General features: G+C 38.4%; 1 protein-coding gene across 6 annotated transcripts in view; it reads right to left on the reverse strand.

Moving 5' to 3' along the window:
* Pcdh17 (protocadherin 17) overlaps nucleotides 1-16,828 on the reverse strand; it is an 86,350-nt gene extending 69,522 nt beyond the window's left edge. For 3 of the 6 annotated variants that reach the window (XM_051195314.1, XM_051195316.1, XM_051195313.1), the window contains exon 1: nucleotides 13,500-16,828. In XM_051195314.1, the coding sequence (XP_051051271.1) occupies nucleotides 13,500-16,064 (2,565 nt within the window). In that variant the 5' untranslated portion in view covers nucleotides 16,065-16,828. The remainder of the gene's footprint in view (nucleotides 1-13,499) is intronic. The other 3 variants (XM_051195319.1, XM_051195318.1, XM_051195317.1) reach the window with 2 other exon arrangements.
* Between the last annotated feature and the right edge of the window lie 2,571 nt (nucleotides 16,829-19,399).

Consider the following 19,399-nt stretch of genomic DNA (forward strand, 5'->3'; position numbering starts at 1 on the left):
TCTCTTGAAGGGCATGTGTTGTTTCACATTTAATATAGAAAATCCAAAAACCAAAATGAAGTGCATTCCCTAATCTAATTAAGATTAGGAATCCTGATACACATTTCCTTGAAAAGACAAAATTGCAGAAAAATAAAAATGGAGCATGAGGACCATAGTGCATAATAGCTCAAGCTAAAAGCATAACAATAAGCTTGTTTTCCATTATTGCAGAACCAATAAATAAGCATAATGAAAATCATGACACATTATTATATTACTGCATTGCCTCTATTCATTTTAAAAAACCCAGATGAGTGCACTTAAAATACTGCCCCATGTCAAATGACAGTAAGATTTGAAATTGAAAGGATGCAGAAATGGGATATTTTAAAGAGCAAATGCCTAGTCTTATGTGTCTTATATTAAGAGTATGATAGGAATACAAGAGATCTGAGCAATAACTACTTCACACTAAAATGGTAGTAGCATGAAAACTAAACATGTATATCTTTCACTTGTGATATTTGCTTTTTGATATTATGGGGTCAATACAAACCAAAAAAAAAGCTTTAGAAAAAGCTTCCCTGACAATTAGCCCTTGGATAGAATCTCCTGTTTCAGTTTCTCTGTGATTTAATATACTGGATTATATTAACAGCACAGGCTTGTAAATAAGGAATATCTGAATACTGTTTTAGGGATAGGCTGCCAAAACAATCAGCCTCTCACTTATCAAGTTTTTAAGTATTTAGAAAAGCTGTGAAATGGGATTATAATGTTAAACTGTGTACATCTGGATTGCCACTATATAAATATTTTAGAAATTTGATCTCATGGGCTGAGAAAAAAAAAAAAACAATTGTCTAATCATAAGTCTTTTTCAAGTTACATGGATTTCAGTGAGAAAGAAGTACATGAATGTTGACAAGAAATCTTCATCAGTTTGCATAATTCACTTCTTATGATAGGAACATAATTTTATCATGCTTCTCTTTTCCAAGTGACTACACAAAAGTAATCTAGAAAGTTCTGTACTGTCAAATTTATTTTGATAAAAAAAATTTATTTGCCAAGGGTAAGTAAATTTTCAAAACTCATGATAACTACCTGAAACACTAAATAGATACACTGATTCCCCCACCACACCCCTTAGGATTTAGCGTGCAATTTTAGTGTAGTTAGATGTTGTACGTATAAATTAAGGATTCCATGGAGCCAGAGCATAATTAATGAGGAGTTGAGGCCTGTCACAAAATACCAGTCACAATTTAAGCAGTCCCCCTAGTTAATAGAGATATTAACAATGTAGAACATCAACTGCTTTAACCAGACTCAAGATTGAAAAATTTCTATGATTTTTTTGTCAAAACCACACCAGGCCATTAAGCTTGATTTTAGTTTTGCTATTTTTAAAGAGGGTAATTAGGTTAAAAATGTGTAGGGAGGACTGTTCACCAAATTCTCTTAACGTGTACAATGTGAAAACACCAGCTTTTAATCCAATGTGGAAACTAAAGGTCATGGGCTCAAATTTCTAATGGCATTGCCTGGGAACAGATGGGTGCAACGAAAGCTAAAGATTGGATTTTCAATGCTTTCACTTACCGTGTTGATTGTACCCTAATGTCCTAACAAGATGATGGGCTATTGCAATTAACCAAGTGAAATGGAACTCCACTTCTCAAATCAGTGTAATTCCAGGGTACACTGAACTAGAAGTCTTCTCTACTTCTCTCACTCTTTCCATATGCCATCATTCATCCTGAAATCTCAAATCCAGACAACATATTCTAAAATAACTGACATATCTTTAAAAATTTAATTTCTACATTAAAATTATAAATATTTCATATAAACACCAAATGTATATGTACTGAAACCCAATGGGAAATTTCAAGTTAAAAAGTAAGAAGTGTTTGACTAAATTTAAAGTGAATTTCCTTTTCCTATATCGTGCAAGATATGCTAGGTGTGAACTGAGATGAATAGCTATAAACAGAAAAGTTTATTAAGAAGCAAAATTTAATGTCACTTCCTGATTTTTTTTTAGATGTCGCAGTTTTATGAGTGTGTCTTTTAGTGCACATGCTTGCCTGAAAGATGCAAAGAGGATTCATATTATAAAGTTTCTCTTATTGATTTCATATAAAAGAAAAACAATAGTTAATTTTTAAAAATGTATACTCATTCCTAGATCAAGAAAATAGGGAGATAGCTCATTTTCATTAATATCCCAAATCTTTTCCTCTTAAGTAGATTTTCAAATTGAAGTGCATGAAACTATTTAATCCAATAGTACATATTAATCTTTACACTGAAAAGTCAACGAAATCAATCCCAGGTACAAACATAATTCAGTTACTTTGATGATAAATACCATCATGTTTTGTCACCACATATATGTGAATTTCAAATAGAAAACACCCCATAGATTTAAATGTACAAGGAATTTTAAATATACACATAAAATCCATGCATTCTGCTGGAAAGTCATAGAAAAAAGAGCAACAGAGCAAAGATGAGGACAGATAGATTATTTCGGGATATGGCAAAAAAAAACAGTGCTTCCTTACATCGTGTCATTATTATGTACTTTTTGTCATGGTGCTAGATATCAAACTGAAGGATATGGTAGAAATGTGCTGTACTACTGAGGCCTGTTCAGACACTGGCTGCTTGAGACAGGGTATGACTATGTAGTTCAGTCTGGCCTACATGTTGGGGTGTTCTTGCTTCACACGTCCAAGTAGTAAGATTGCAGGCATGCTTTGCATAGGTGTTTTAAATGACATTTCACAGTTGTTAAGCATTGTGTCTCTTGTGAAAAAGTTCACAAATGCTTGAAAATGAGTTCTTGCAAAATTTTCACTGCTCTCCAAATCATTTAGAATTTACAGATGTAGAAAGTGCTTCAACTATATTCTTAAAAAAATAGGTTGTATATATATATATATATATATATATATATATATATATATGTAAGATGTCTTAAGTAAAAGACATATAAAGAGAGAAATGAATAAATTGTGGAGAGATTATGACTGGCCCAGTATCTGGTCAGTAGTGTTCGATAGAACACCTGCATCTAGAAGAACAAAGAAAATAGCCATCCTGGCAATCATCCATCTGCATTGCATGACTGCCAATGTGCCTTTCTTTCAAAAGGTCAATGTTAAAGTATGAATTAATACATAAACTTGAACCATAATGTTTAGATGAGTGTGTACATAAATGTCAACAGTGAGAGTTGACTATCTGCAAGTTCACCTCATACAATATTTAAAACTATTAATTTAATCTTTCAAAAAGTATCTGTCATCTATATGATTTTTAAAATAAATCATAAACATTTACTGTTATAATTATATGTTTCTTTTCATTAATTTGTTTTACTCTCTATCCTACATACTCTAGTTGGATTATGAACACATGACAATTTTATTTTTCAATTCTTAGAGGTTATACCAAGAGTCTTGCATGCTAGGAAACTATTCTACCACTAAAATATACCCTATGTCCTGAATGAACTTTTAATATGATTTAAAAATTCAATTTTTTGCATATTTTATTACTTAAGGCCCCCTTACAATTTGCATATCGAGCCCAGATGGATAACAATTTTAAAATAACATAATAGTAAAGATTTTAAATTAACTTTAAAACTATTTTGCTATTTATTCCTTCAATTAATGATTACAAATAAAATAAGTATAGGTTGGGACTGCAAGTTAAATAAAAATATGAAAATAGGCAGTATGATATTCCTATAAATACTTTTTTAAGACAGTGTAAAATTTTCATCAGCACCTACATAGTCAAAATAGAATCTGCAATTTTGTGACTTTATTTTATACATATAAGCTATGTGTAGATTAATTAGGTGCTTATATCAAGTATAGAGTTTATGCAGCACCACCATGTCAGCAGGAAAGAGATGGATGGAAAGAAAGAAGTTGTTAGTACTTGAGTCCTAATATCTTTAATATTAGCCTTTTAAACTCTGAAGCTTCAGGTAGCTTTGGGAGTAAGCATGAAACAAAATTACTACCATGGCTTCTACTCATTTAGAAATATTTTCATTCTGTTTCTCACCATAGTAGAATCTTCTCACTTTCACTTCAAACTTAATTTGGGCCAAGGAGGACAGTAATGGAAAATATTATCCATGCCTTCCCTGAGTTGTTACATGACAGCTTCTTGCCTAGGGCAACATTTAATGGCTGATTTGTGGATCTTTATTTCTGGAGATTTACTACAGAAACACTCATACGACCTTTATCCAGAGCAAACACTCATTCTACTAAGTAGACACCAAACCTAAAAGTGCACAAGGAGGAGAAAGATCCTGGCAGGAATTAATCTACCATTTTCACACATCTGCCCAAGGGAAGCATTGTAATTGCAAAAATTTACTCTAAGACTGCTGAGACTCAGAGTAATTATGTTTCTTTTCTTTTTTTTTTTTTTAATAGAAATAGCCACAGGTGGTAACAAATTGGGTTTGGAGATGGGGAACTGGGCATGCATTCTAACCCAAATTACTGTGTAATTGTCTTGATTATTTTTTTTTTAAAAAAGGAAAGTCTATTGCTCAAAAAAAAAAAAAGTCTTAAATGTACTCCTCATCTTTATCTTTTCTTCGTTTTTTACTACTCATATATTTGGTATCAGGCTCATCCTATATCAAGATGATATCTCAGAGCAGGCCTCTAGTAATCATGTAAAAATTGCACTAAGTATTTGTTTCTTTAAAAGGATCGTGTCTTTTTTCTAAACTTATTATTATCTAGGGATAAATAACAGTATTCCTCCAAAGATCAGGACCTAAACACTGCTAATGATTACTAACAATGATGCACCATCATTAAAAGTGCAAGGTTAGAGATGTTTAGTTCAGTCTATGAGCTGATATTGAACTCATTGCTGCTTTCATACATATTGTCTCTCAACAAATATACACATTATTTGACATGTAAGTTAATTCCATAGAGTAATTTGAATGATTTCTGCGACTACAAAGGCATGTTACATATTGTATGCCCAGTAAAAGTCAAGTATATATTCAAACTTGAACTCTTAAATGTCAGATTTTTGAAATAAGGAGGTCAGATTACAATGAGATAATATGGGGAGGGTTGTTATTACAACATATGGTCGTGTGAAGATTCAAGTGATAATAAAATAAAGGAAACAAGTATTTTTCCATGAAATTGTTTAGAGTTGATTTTTTTTTCTGTAATCCTTTATTTAGGCATAATGGAAATGATAATAAAGATGGGAAACTGAATTTTCCTATTTGGTAATCTAAAATTCCTCTCATATTTGCTCTTGGTGCAAAGAGGTTATCTTGGACAAACTGTCCTAGGGTATATTAGAGACTGCAATGTCAGCTAGAAGGCAAGGCCAGAGTGTCTCAAGAAAAAGATCACTGACATTTAGATGATATATTATTTTATTCATCACAAATTAACTGCAGAAATCAAAGTAACCCATTTTAAAAGTTGTCGGAATATTTGCATGACTAATAGCTATGAAAATATGTGTCATTAAGGAATTGTCAGGCTAGGGTAAGAAAATAACTCATTTTGATAAAAGCCAATTCTCTTCTCTTCCAAAACAGGTAATTGAAAATAGTTTTCCTAGTAAATTGTTAGTAAGTTCACAGGCAACTGACTTCTCAAATATTCTAATTTCTTATGTTATATTGTCTACTGAAATAAAAGCACTGGTAGGAAGCAGAAAGTGCCACTTTTTACATGTTTCAATTATTTATGTTCTGTATGAAAAGCAACTTAATCCTATCCCCGATGTTTTTGCTGCAAAATTATAAATAAAATAATGTTCAGTCATACAATAACATTCAGTCACCAATTGGTATTAATGTAGTGTGATGAAGATGAACTAAGATTCTTGAAATGTAAACAGCTGTAGCAAACATATTTGTGTTGAGAACCACAGTTTGAAAAACTGTGTTCTATATTAAGGGAGAAACACCTATAGTATCAAGATTTCAAAATGGATAGGAATACTTGCAATGGAAGAACAAGTTTAGGAATATTCTAAAGCTGCAATTTAGATTTTGATTATAAAAATAAGAAAACATTATGATACCTGAATCATATTTAGGCATCAATTTAAATGTACATTTCCATTTTGTATAAGTATACAAATATTAAAAGGAGGATCCAATCAAACTATAACTTTCTAGTGAGTTTCACTGGAGGATATTAAAATTGTATGTACCCATGTGAGTATTAAGAGTTCTGACTGAACAGTCAGAAATAATATAAGTGCATATATTTGTGTCTTACATACTAGCCATGTTTAAAAATATTATATGAAAATAAATATGAAAGATTTATGTATATAGCATCGTAGGTATATAGAGGATGTGAGTTATTATGTCAGTTCTCAAGTTCTATTGCCTAAAACATGAATGCTATTTAAATAGCACTGATACCTTTCAGAATATAAAACTAGCATCTATATTCTATATTATTAATATAATTTATAAACATAAAACTAATGTTTGAATATAACAGTAAATATCTACAAACAATTTTGAATGTATAACTTTGAATTGAAATTAATTTTAAAAGATTTGGCTTTTAAACTCTTCAAAAACTGCTTTTAGCTGACAAAGGAAGTAAACAAGAAATTGTCCTTTCAATGGTCCCTTTAATGTGTTCCAGTAATTAAAAATCAATAAAGACATTACAAGTTTGAAAAGTACTAAATATTGTTTAGGCAGAGTATTTTTTTGAACCAAGCAGGATCTTTGAAATTATAGTATCTTTACCATACTAATTTTATATAACATTAATAAGGATGATGAGACTATTTCATAATATTTAAATATAAGGAAAATAAGATAACACTGGTCAGCAAATATTTCAAAATGCCTGAGTAAAATGTATTTCTAATTTCATTACTTTAATGTATTCCATTCCTCTAATCAGATCAAAGTCTATTCATATAGATTAGTTACATATAAAGTTTATTTCTCCAAACTGTGTTTATTCTTTGATCACAAAGCTTGTTAACTTATAGTCTTTTGTTGTCATGATTCATTTTACCATAATTATGCTGTTTAACTGCCTTATTTTTTGAATAAATATATGCAAATGTGCCAATCATATTCAGCATAGTTATGCTAGACTCAATGAACCATAAGAACCATTTCACTACAGTAAAGCTGCCTGGAGTAGATCCAGAGAAAGGCCTACAAATACCAATAATCAGAATGTCACTAAGACCAGAACAGACAAACAATACTGTATCACATGTATATCAGCACATTCTCTCAAACATTGCCTGAAAACAATTTCATAGTCCACTAGAATACAAGGCATGTAAGTGAAATATGCTTCCACAAAAAATCACAACTTGCATTTATAACCTGTCATGAGTTTTTTTTTCTTTTATGCTACACCTTAAAAATACTGATCTGATTCATCTGCAGTAGCAATGAAGCAGGAGTATATTTCTGCTTAGTCACAGTGAGAATGTTGATGCCATTAAAGACTTCTTTATTATAGATGATTTATTTCCAGAGACCAAAGGATAGCAATACATCACTGTCAAAGCTAGTGGTGAAAGCTATGACTTGCTGTAAAATACTGTATGCGCCATTGAGAGGAATACATGTCAAAGTCTCCTTTACTAAAGTAGGTTGACAATAGATTAGTGTAGGTCTGATGAACTTCGAAAATGTCTTGTAAGTGGGTGGCAAAAATCATGCTATCTTCAAAATGATAAGTAAAAAAATGAACTGTCTGTTATTCTCCAACAATTATGCATCGTTGGTTGAAGGAATTTAATCCAATGAAATCACTTCACTAATGCTTTACTAAAATATGACTTTAAGGTAATGCCCTCTGGGATTTATTAAACAGACATATTACTTAGGGGAATACATTCTAGAGCAATGACTAATCTCATAATTAGAAAGTGCATTTGTAAGAATGTACCCACTATTGAGTGTATTGCAAGACTCCCCTGCTTCAGGGAGTTAAGTTTCATTTCCTCACTGGCTTGAGCCCAGCTGTAGGGACTTCGTCCTCATGGTCTTTCATCATCAACGTTACACCATATGTTTTCAATGTTTGCAGCCATCCCACCACTCCCTAAAGAACCAAACATTTGCCTGACTTTTGTTTTTACTTTCCTTAACACATAGTAGTCCTAAATTTTCAATTGTAACAGATTTTCAAAGACAGACATAGCTATGAGTTGTTCTTTATAGAGTGAATTGCTTTGAATTAAAATCTATACAATGAGATATTTGTGTTTATATGTTTACATACATATTTGGTACTGAAAATATTCAGCTGCATAAGTATACACATAACTACTTTTCCCAAAATTTTATTTCTGAGTATTTTATTAAGCATTGTCAGGGCCAACCTTACTGAATGCAAATAAACATTTGTTAATGTTTATATATTAAAATAATTCTAACTTATAAACACTATGTTTCTATAAGGATTTCTGTTGTAATTTGTTATATGAGTAGTACTCACAATGAGAAATTTCACATCTTAGACCTGAAAATAGTGCTGTCCCATGATACTGTAAGAAACTGCACTTAAAAACAACACCAAACATTCACACACACACACACACACACACACACACACACTTGAAGGGTTTTCCCATTAAAATATGTATAATTCTTTAACTTAGATGATATTTTTGGGTTAATTTGGGTTAAGTTGACATATAAAGCTATTTTCTAGGCATTTTAAAAAAAACGTGAGTAATAAACCTCAGCTGTTGTAACAGTCACTTAAACAATGACTAAACAATGTAATCACTTAAACAGGACTAAACAATGTAATCAGTGGATATTTTCTGTTTTAAGGAACTTAACTATTTTCTAAATAAATCTTAAAAGTTGAGGTAAGAATTTGAGGAAATTTTTTTTTCTCTGATCACATCAATGTTATAGAAGAAAGGGTGCTAAGAATACAATTTCAAACACACTACTATGGATTGAAATAACCTAACTCACCCACACAAGTGATATAAACTTTAAAAAATTGGATTGGCTCCACAATAAATCAAAACCTAACGAATGCTCATCTCAATGTGATGATGGTCAAGAATCACCTGCCTGTCATTTGGAAAAATTGTTAAAATATGGAGGTCAGTAGGAAATAATCTGAATTCATGAAGAACATTTATGAAACCCGATATTAAAAATAAACTTCTGTGGCTTCTAGTTTTATAGAAATACATGGCAGATATGCACTGGAGGTCAAATATCCACAGAAATACATACAGCTAAGAATATTTCTGAGTTTTTAATAGGAACACTAGCAATAAGTTTAGAACTTTTCAAAAAGTTTAAACTCTCCTATAAGAAATTTCAAACACCTAATGTTTGGTTAAATTGTAGATTGCTTAATATTTCATGTATTTCCAAAGCTTAATAAAAATGTTTGACACTGTATACTTATTAAACTAACATGGAAATTAATACTCCAATGTTTTGAGCAGTCTTTGAAGCGGAAAAGGAAAAGTGCAAAATATACCAGGAGGCATGCAGTATGACAGTGGCTTCCCTTTCCTGCTTGAGCCAACATAATCCTCATAAGTAAGGATTATATACCTTATGAAGAGTGATGAGTGGGAGAGATTAAGCAAATGGTAGCTTTGTAGCATAAAAATTGTAGCAAAATACCTTCAAAATTTGGAGTGACACATAAACATACTTATGCTGTGCATCTGTTGCTGGAATCATTAATTTAATACAAACTACGGAAGATCATGTGTGGCCTAGGGAACTCCTATGAACTCAAGAATCTCCTGGGTTAGAAAAGTGGGATTGAATACAGACAGTGGATGATATTATTAAAGACATTTTAACTTTTATCTTTTCCAAAATAGTGTTAAGTCTTTATATTTGGTAGCTTATTCCTTTGCAATTCAATCTCTATTTTACTTATTAGGGCTTGATCTAGGCACTCTCCACATCCTTATTTACTCTGTATATATTCAAAATATCATATTTAATTTATATTTGCCATAATTGTGTTGTAAGCCCCATGTACAGATTTCAAAAGAGTTTTATTGTTTTTTTTTTTTTTCATGAGGACTCTATAGTGAATGCTCATGGTTCTTATTTTTTTAGTTGATCTGTAAAACTATATGTTTTTAAAATTTTGTTTTAGGAAATGTTTTTGCTGGGTTAATGCTCTTTCTTCTATGAGAATATATTAAAACTGACTGCAGTAGGTACTGCGGGAGAACACAGATATTTAAAACAAAATGAAACAAGACAAAAACAAAGAAATCCTAAAATTAGGAGTCCATGAATTCTCCTTTCTTCTCAGTGAGGACATCACTGAAAACAGCTGTTGAGAATCATCTCCCAGACTTAACTTACTATTTTTGTTTTGCTTTCTGGAGGCAGGGGTTTATGTATCTCAAGTGGGCTTCAAACTCTCTGTGTAACCAAGGATGACTTCCAACTTCTGACTGACTGATCACCTGCCTTCCCCTCACTGAGGCTGATCTTACAAGTGTGGGCTTGTCCTTAGTAAGCCAGGATTAACAGTTATTCTAATAATTGGTGAAGACTTCTATGCTAATGTTATATTTCACATCACAACATAAAATAATATACATGGAAATATCTGCAATGGAAAAATGATGTTACATTTATACCATAGTCTACCTTACCTACTAAAAATCTGTGTTTCAATTCAATACAACTTCTGCACCTTAAAATAAATACTTGTACATTGTAACTTTAATGTAATACTATGATTCTTGTGCTGTTACGAATATTTTAGTTACTTATCTATATTTGAACACTTTATAATCTGATTTTGTTTGTACAAATTCACAACATTTAACAAAAATAAAATCTTTTTTTCCCACAAATCTTTGTTAATAAATGTACATACACCTATGATGAAACAAAAACTGCAAGCAGGAACCTTAGATCTGGCAATCAAAATGCTTTCAGGCTGAAACCAGTTTTTACTTTAGCTGTAATGTGAAGTTTACAGTCCCAAAGCCCTGTATTTCATATCATCTTATTGTACAAGGGTATTGCAACACACTTATGACAGTTTGTTTAACCCATTTATAAATGGATTCTATGCACTTTCAAAACACCATGCAGGATACTGGAAAAGATCATAAAGATGAAACAGAGATACTAGCTGTTGATCCAACTTGATTTGGTGGAATAAGAGTCTGCCTTTAGAAAGAGATGTGAAATTAGTATCATATTTACTTTTCAGGGTAAATTATGCATATGCTAAAAAATGAGCTTGATACAAGATTATGGCATTCCTACAAACTTTCAGCATTACACTTGAATGTAATGTGTTTGTAACACAATTGGTGATGGAAAGAAATGGGTGGGGGATAGCACCTGGCTAATTTATTATGGTTTTCAATAATAAATATCAATATGGTACATTTCCAATGTGATTAATCTATCAGGATTTTATAACCCATCCTTTAAAGGATTGCAAAAACATGATGGGAAAAACTGTTAACAGTTTAGGTGGAGATATTTTTACGACAGATATAACATAGGAAAATGAAACACTTTGGGGAAAAAATCAAACTCAAAACTAAATCCATTTTGTACTTTGGTAGAATAGATTCAAATTTTAGAAATCAAAAAAATTACCAAGACAGGCTTTTATTTTATGCTTAAGTTGTTTGAGGGGTTTGGTAGTATTTGTGCTTTTCTTGTCCTGATCTGAGTTTTCTGTTAGGGAGGAGCCACCACTATCATCCATAACCAATGACCAGCTTCAAGGGCAATGTTGTTTACATGTATAAGTACCACGTCCCTCCAAAGCTTTGGATATTTTTCTTCAAGAGTGCTCTTCACTAGTCTGACTATTAACCTAGACTTGCTGAGAATTTTACTGTACCAACTTCATTTTATGGTTTTTTTTTAATGCTGGAAGCTAGATGAGAATTCAACTCACAACTCTTTGAAGATAGATGATTAAGTATTAGCCCTTTGTGCCAACCTTGCCAGTGGCATAAATATAGGAAAGGTATACCAATATTTGGAATTCCAAAATGACTATAGCATATCTATAAACATTTTATCATAATTCCCTCTAAAGAGATATTAGTGATCATTAATGTAAATTTCACAATTAGGGGAAGACATTCATAGAAGCCAAGTTTTTACAGTTGAGAATATCTTTCATGTTTTATATATAAACTTTAAATCTATGATTACATGATTACTCATATACAGTGGATATTACAAAGGTGGGATTTGATACTTCAAAAGTCAATAACATCATACTTGATGAGTATGGTTCACTATGCTGCCATAAGCAATACCTTCTGTTAAGTATTAGGACATGAATGGTTTCTATTAACAGGGTGATGAAGCTTCAACACTATTTGGACAATAACAAATTTGCTGTGTCAAGCTTTTCAACTCATAATAATATAGACAGGTGACTTTTACTTCTGCCTCAGTTGTTACTTTTGGTTATACTGAATTGCAAATTTGAAGCATTTATAGTTTGGGGTCATTTGTAACATCATATGCTTGTGAATATTATGATAATCAAGAATTAATTTTTGTGATACAACTCAGTAGTGAATAAAGGAAACCAGACGCTGACTAGGTCATCACAGCACTGTCATTTTTTTTTTTTTTTTTTAGAGTCAGTACCTATGCTTTTGGCAATGATTTTATTTTCATTTTATGTTAACAATACATGTAAATATCCTGAAAATATGGTCCAAAAAAAAAAAAAACTAATGTGGGTTTTATTGCAACTTCATCCCCTGTCATCAGTAGCATAAAATGACCTTAAGACTCTTTGGAGTAGACTGTTCATTCCCTAGCCACCATAGGAAACTTACAGGGAAACCCTAGGACTAAAGAAATTCTTTTCAAAGATTTGTTTGGATCACTATGCCTAACCTGTACAAAGCACTTCAGCATATGATGTACACGTCCAAAACTTCTGATGAAAATTTAGTTAAGGAGTAAATGGGGCTCCTGTCCCTAAACCATTTTCAGCATATAAATCTGATTTCTCAGGGAAGGAAACTTCAGATTGATTTACAGAACTGACTTGGTTACTATTCTGTACTCAAGAAGTTAGCTTCAATTGGGCATATAAACTTGGTATCAATATAAAAGTTTTAATGAAATAAAACTCATTAAGGAGAGTTCCTTTTTTTTGTTCTACTATAGAAATCATGTTAGGGAGACAAATGTAGTCCTACAGATGGAATAAAGTTTAAATATTGACTGTTGCTATCATTTTAAAATCTGTAAAAAATAAACTTTGAAACTGCAAGAGAGGTAAGCATGTGTTTAAAACTATTTACCCAAGAGGGGTTGTGAATGGGAATGGTGTGCACACTGGGGCAAAGGTGTGAACCATTTTTAGCTAACTACTACAGACCCCACACACTTTGCTGTTGGCCATGTGGCTTTAGGCTATTCAAAGGACAGCACTAACCAACAGCTTTTAAGTGAAGTCCCCTTTTCCCTAAAAGTCTCCTACCTGAATTATGGACATCCGAGTGGCAGGGGTCTCGCTCGAATTAGTCCCTTGTCCGGTGAAGCTGGTGTGGCAGCCTGCGTGTCCCTGCGGGACAGTCAGGTTGTTGGAGGCTGGCTTAAGATACATCACCTCTGACCGGGGCGAGCTGAGGGGCAGGCGGGTTTGGTAGTCGAAGTACATGGGGGAGGTGGCCAGGGAGGGACTGCTCACCACGTTCATGACGTTCATGGCGTTCCTCTCCTCCACCTCGCTCTGCACCAGCATGATATCGTTTTTGTTGATTTTCTTCTTCTTGCCCTTCCCCCCGCCTAGCTGTGGGTGGCTGTACTCAGCGATGCGGCAGTTGTAAGTGCGAATCTCCTTGTTTTCTCTTTTGCACTTGACAGCTATGGTGATCATGGCCGCTAGGAGGATGATGGAAATCGTGCTCAGAGTCACTATGAGAGGCAGCGACACGTCCCAGTGGTGCTGCTCACCATTCACTCGCGGTACTCCTTCAGGCAGAGAGCCGCTCACTGAACGAATGATGAGTTTGGCCACCGCGGACAGGGTGGGCTTGCCATGATCAGTCACCTTCACTACTAGCTCCACCACTGGGGTCACATCCTCCCAAAAGGGATGTAGGGTGCGGATCTCGCCGCTGGATGGATCGATCTCAAACAGGTGGTCGTCGTTGCCATCCACAATCTCATACGTGAGGCGTCCACTCTCTCCAAAGTCGCTGTCCAGGGCGCGCACGGTGCTTACAAGGTAGCCCAGGCCAGCATTTCTCGGGACCTGCAGCTCAGCCGTGTCGTTCTGTAGAGTAGGGAGCACAATCACTGGAGCATTGTCATTCACGTCTAACACCATCACCCTCACAGTGGCGTTGCTCTCTAAGTGCGCTGGCGCCCCGGAGTCCTTAGCTAGCACCTTAAATTCAAAAGCCTTCGTTTGTTCATAGTTAAAGGAGCGCAGGGCGTATATGGCTCCGTTAGTGGGGTTCACAGACACATAGGTGTAGATAGACACGTCGCCAATGTGCGAGGGAAGAATGGAGTAGGACACTGTCCCATTTTGGCCCAGGTCGGGATCTTGGGCGAGCACTGAACCGAGGTATTCTCCTGGAATGTTGTTCTCATGTACTTGGAGAACATACAGCCCTTTGGTGAAACGAGGCGGGTTGTCATTCTCATCCAGTATCTTGACAGCGAACGACTTGGTGGAGTTGAGTGGAGGGGAGCCCCCATCCCGGGCCACGATTGTCACATTGTACTCGTCCTGTGTCTCGCGGTCCAGTGGACGGTCAGTAACCACCGTGTAAAAGTTGTCGTAGTTCTCTTCAAGCTTGAAGGGAACGGAACCGGGTCCCCCTAAGCCACCTCCACCGCCAGTCCCTCCTCCACCCAGTACCCGACACTGCAGCTGCCCATTCTTGCCTGAGTCTCGGTCAGTGACCCGAACCAGGGCGATGACTGTGCCAGGCGGGGCGGCTTCGCTCAGCGCCCCCTGGCGCACGGAGACGAAACCAATGGACGGCGCGTTGTCGTTGCGGTCGATAAGCTTGACTGTGACCTTGCAATGGGCTGGAATTGGATTAGGTCCTAGGTCTCTGGCCTGCACGTCGATCTCCAACATGCCATTCTCCTCGTAGTCCAAGTTACCCTTAACGCGGATCAGGCCAGTTTTGGGATCAATGGAGAAGAGCTCCCGCACGCGGTCTGGCACATAGCTGCTGAAGGAGTAGAGAACTTCCCCATTGGGACCCTCATCAGCATCAGTGGCGTTCAGATCAATGACCACAGTGCCCAGGGGTGCGTTCTCGGGCAGTTCTACCAAGTATGACGGAGCCTCGAAGACTGGACTGTTGTCGTTGGAATCGATCACCTTCACATTGATCTGCACGGTGGCGGAGCGAGGAGGCTCGCCGCCATCCAGGGCTGTCAGCACCAGAGTGTGGTGGTTCTGCAGCTCGCGGTCCAATGCTTTTTGAATGACCAGCTCAGGGAACTTGGTACCGTCGCCGCGGGACTTGACGTCCAGTGCAAAGAGCCCATGATCATCGCGGGTGAGCAGATAGGTACGGAGCCCATTCTCGCCAGCGTCTGGGTCGTGAGCGCTGGTAAGGGGAAAGCGGGTGCCCGGTGCCGCATTCTCTGAGATGTCCATTTCGATCTGGTCCGAGGGGAAAGAGGGAGCGTTGTCATTGATATCCTGTATCTCTACCTTGATCATGCAGATTTCCTTGTCGTTGGCAAACACCTCTAGTGACAGCTGGCACTTGGTATTGTGGCGGCACAAGGACTCACGGTCGATGCGCTGCTTGGTGTAGAGGAGCCCGCTGTCGGCGTCCACGTCCAGCAGGTGCGGTGCGGAGTTCTCCAGCACCCGGTAGCTGCCGGACTTGCTTCGCCCGCTGCCGCTACCGCGCTCAGCCGGCGGAAGCCCGGGTTGCAGTCGGGCATCCTTGCCTATGTTGCCTATTACCGTGCCTGCCCCTTGCTCCTCTGGCACTGAGTAGTTGAGGTTTTTGAGTGTCAGGGCAGGGGCCCACAGGAGAAAGCAGCAACAGATGGAAAGGTACATCCCAGACCGGTGGGGTGGGAGCAGGAGCAGCCGGACTGGAAGTGCGAGCTGGTGGGTGCGCGCCAGTCTGGAACCGGGGCGGAGCGTCGGAGCTCAGAGGGAGCCACAAGTCTGTGAGTCCTTCCTTCCCTCCGCACCCGGGCTGCGGCACCAGACAGTCTCTCCTAATTCCGCTCAAGTTGCCCGAACCTGTTGATCTACAGCATTCGCACTGGGTGAGAAGCAACCGCTCAGCGAAGCTGCAGCAGCTTGGAGCAAGGCGGCGGCTTCCTGCAGCTTAGGGCGAGCCCAAGGCTTTGTCTCCTCTGCCTGGACTTCAGATGGCTCAAACTTGCCTGGTGATGAGGCTGGCGATAAGAAGGAAATAGAGTCTGGGAGAGATGATAATGAGCTGAAGAATTGGTGGGTTTTCCTCGCTCCCGCTAGGCGCTGCAAAATCCACTCCCTCTGGCAGCCTACAGAATACTCTTCGAATCGGGTGGGGGAGGGCTTGGGGAGGTGTGTCTCCAGGCAGATAGAAAAGTGGAATCCTTAGTTACTCGTATTCGGTGATGAAATGGATGGGAATGAGTAAGGACGAAGAAAAGAGTCACAGATACGTATGTATGTTTGAGGCTTCCCTGGAACACGGAGAAATGTCTGCTCGTTTTGCAGGATGGTCGGCTTTCACGCTGTGTATTGCTGCATTTAAAGATCTAATCTTGCATTGCTGGCTTAGGCAGCGGCGGTGGCAGCGGACTGCATCTCCAAGCCAAGTCTTTTTTTTTTTTTTTTTCCTTTTCTTTTCTTTCTTTCTTTCTTTTTTTTTTTTTTTCTTTCTCTCTTTTCCGAGCAGTCAAAGGGAGGGGAGGAAATGCAGTGCAAAAAAAAAAAAAAAAAAAAAAAAAAAAACCCTAGTGTCCCGATTTGTAGTTTCCTCCCCTTACCAGGCTCCTCCCTCTTTTCCTCGGAGAAGGCTCTCCCCCAAAATCAAAAAAGCCACAGCCTGATCAGCATTTGCGCTGAGAGCCTGTTGGGAGGAGAAAATATAGAGATATATCTCCGCCTCGGTTCGTAGAACACTCTGGTGTGTCTACGCCAAGCCGAGAGCCGCCACTACCATCCCATCCTCTTTCTGCAAACAAGGACTTCTCTCCACGCAGTTTAATTCCAGTTTGCTTCTCTTGCCAGGCGAAAGGAAATCAACAGGCAACTCATGGTTAGAGGTGCAGATTTGAAGGGGGAGGGGGAGGACAGAACAGAAAGGAGGGGGAAGCCACCCTCCCAGTCCTAGCACACACTCTCGCCCTGTCTCTTGCTAGAAGGGAAACAGTCTCTGCATTCACAGGGCTGGGCTGTCAAGTGGCTCTTTTCTTCCTATTCAACATCTCCTTCCAGTGGCCCAGCCTCCCAGTCCTTTTCATCTAGAAAGGAAAACCTTGGCGAGGAACAAGAGTGGTGAATATTTGAAGAAAATAAAGTCCAGGATTCCCCCGCCCCTTGCTGTTATTACTGTTCTTGTTTTAAACAGGAGGAGTAGAATGGATGGAACACATCAAGGGTTGGCGTTGCATTCTGCAGCCTGGCTTTCACGGTCTCTGGTCGACTTCGGGAGGGAAGAGGGTGAGGAGCTGCAGCCACCAGGGTTCTGCCAGGGCGCCCACCCGGGGAAAATACCTCCACCACCCAGGGGAGGTTAGGTGCGGCTTGATCTACACACTATTTCTGCTTCCCCAGGCGCCTCGGTATATGGGAATGACACATCCAGAAATGCAGGTGTTCTGATCTGCCGGATGAGTCAGAAGCAGCGGAACGAATCGTATTCTCTCTCCCCTCACGGTCCTCCCTTCACAGACATTAGTTGCGGCTTCTTCCTAACGCTTTCTCTGACTCACTCAATAGGGGAAAAAAAAATTCAAAAAAAAAAAAAAAAACTGGATTCATGAAGGGGGGGCAGAAAACGAGATAAAAAGAGAGTGGGGGGAGGAAGGCAAAGCTGAACCCAGGAGCACTTTTACTCTACCTCTTTCAGCCGGAGTCCGAGGCTCTGCAAAACAAGGCGTCTGCTTTGCTTACGAATATTTATTTGTTTTTTTTTTTTTTTTAAAAAAACCTTTCCACTTGGTTAGGCGTGAGATGTCCCCGAATCTCTCAGTCTTAGGGAGGGGAAATGCACGTTTCCAGGAATGATTCACAGCTTAGCCCAAGATCACAGTTCAAGATTTTCCTCCCAGTGGTCTCTATTCACAAAGTCCAGCATCGATGTGCATAGCTAATTGTGCAGTCTGTTGTGGAGGGTTGTTTTTTTTAATTCCTCCTCCTTATTATTATTATTATTATAATTTCTGTCACTGGTGGTCTCTCAGTCTGGTGCTTGTCAGAATCACCCCAAAGCCCGAGAAAGACGTGCAGATTTCAAACCGAATAAATCCATCTCCGCCAGCCAGGGCGCGGAGGAGGAAATGGATGGTGGAAATTCAATTCAACAGTTGGAGTAGCGTCTCTGGGCTGCCCTCCGCCGCTGCGGCAGCCGCCGAGCTCGCAGTCCGGATTCTCTCCCCAAGCGTCTCTTGCTGACTGACTCTATTCACCTCACGCCGCCGCTTAAACATTGATACTGATTCTCTGCCAGCCAATCCGTGCGGCGAGCCAGGCCCTGCCTTCTCGGCCCACGCCCAATGGGAGGTGGAGAAACGGGGAGGGGGCGGGGCCAGAAGCCCCAGCGCTTTAGAGTCATTGACTAGCTGAGTCCGACCCGAGAGCTATGCAGCCAGCAGAGCCCGCGCTAAGTCACCGCCGCGGTGCCCAGGACTGAGCCTTCGGTCGGTCGTCCGGGTCCTTAGCTACAGGGCGAAGCAGCTCGGCTGTCTTTCTCTAGAAAAGTGGGGGAAAAAAAAGTTTGACGGTGGCTCGATTTTATTTGGGGATCAGATGCACCGCCAGGCTTGAGAAACACCTCGTACTTTGGAGAATGAGGGAGCTGCAGTCTTCCTGGTGCATTTCTGTTCACACACGTCGTCAGCTTACACACACGCACATGCACACACACGCAGGCTAAGGGAGTTGCAGATTTTCTGACTCCTGGTGCACTCGTCTGAAGAATGTGCGGAGTGTGTGTGTGTGTGTGTGTGTGTGTGTGTGTGTGTGTGTGTATACCCGTTTTCGCACAGTGTGCTGTATATTTCAGTGAGTGCCTGTGAAGTCCAGTGTTGGAGAGCCAGCCAACTATGCAAGCTAGCTAGGGAGCAAACAAGCCGCAAGCAACAGCAATCAGTATGTAACTTTCCTCATCCTCAGAGAAATCCCCGCTGTCCCCAGGCACCCATGCAAGGAAAGTCACTTGATTATGAAAGTGT

Source organism: Phodopus roborovskii, unplaced genomic scaffold (assembly GCF_943737965.1).
Source record: "Phodopus roborovskii unplaced genomic scaffold, PHOROB, whole genome shotgun sequence".
NCBI classification, from domain to species: domain Eukaryota; kingdom Metazoa; phylum Chordata; class Mammalia; order Rodentia; family Cricetidae; genus Phodopus; species Phodopus roborovskii.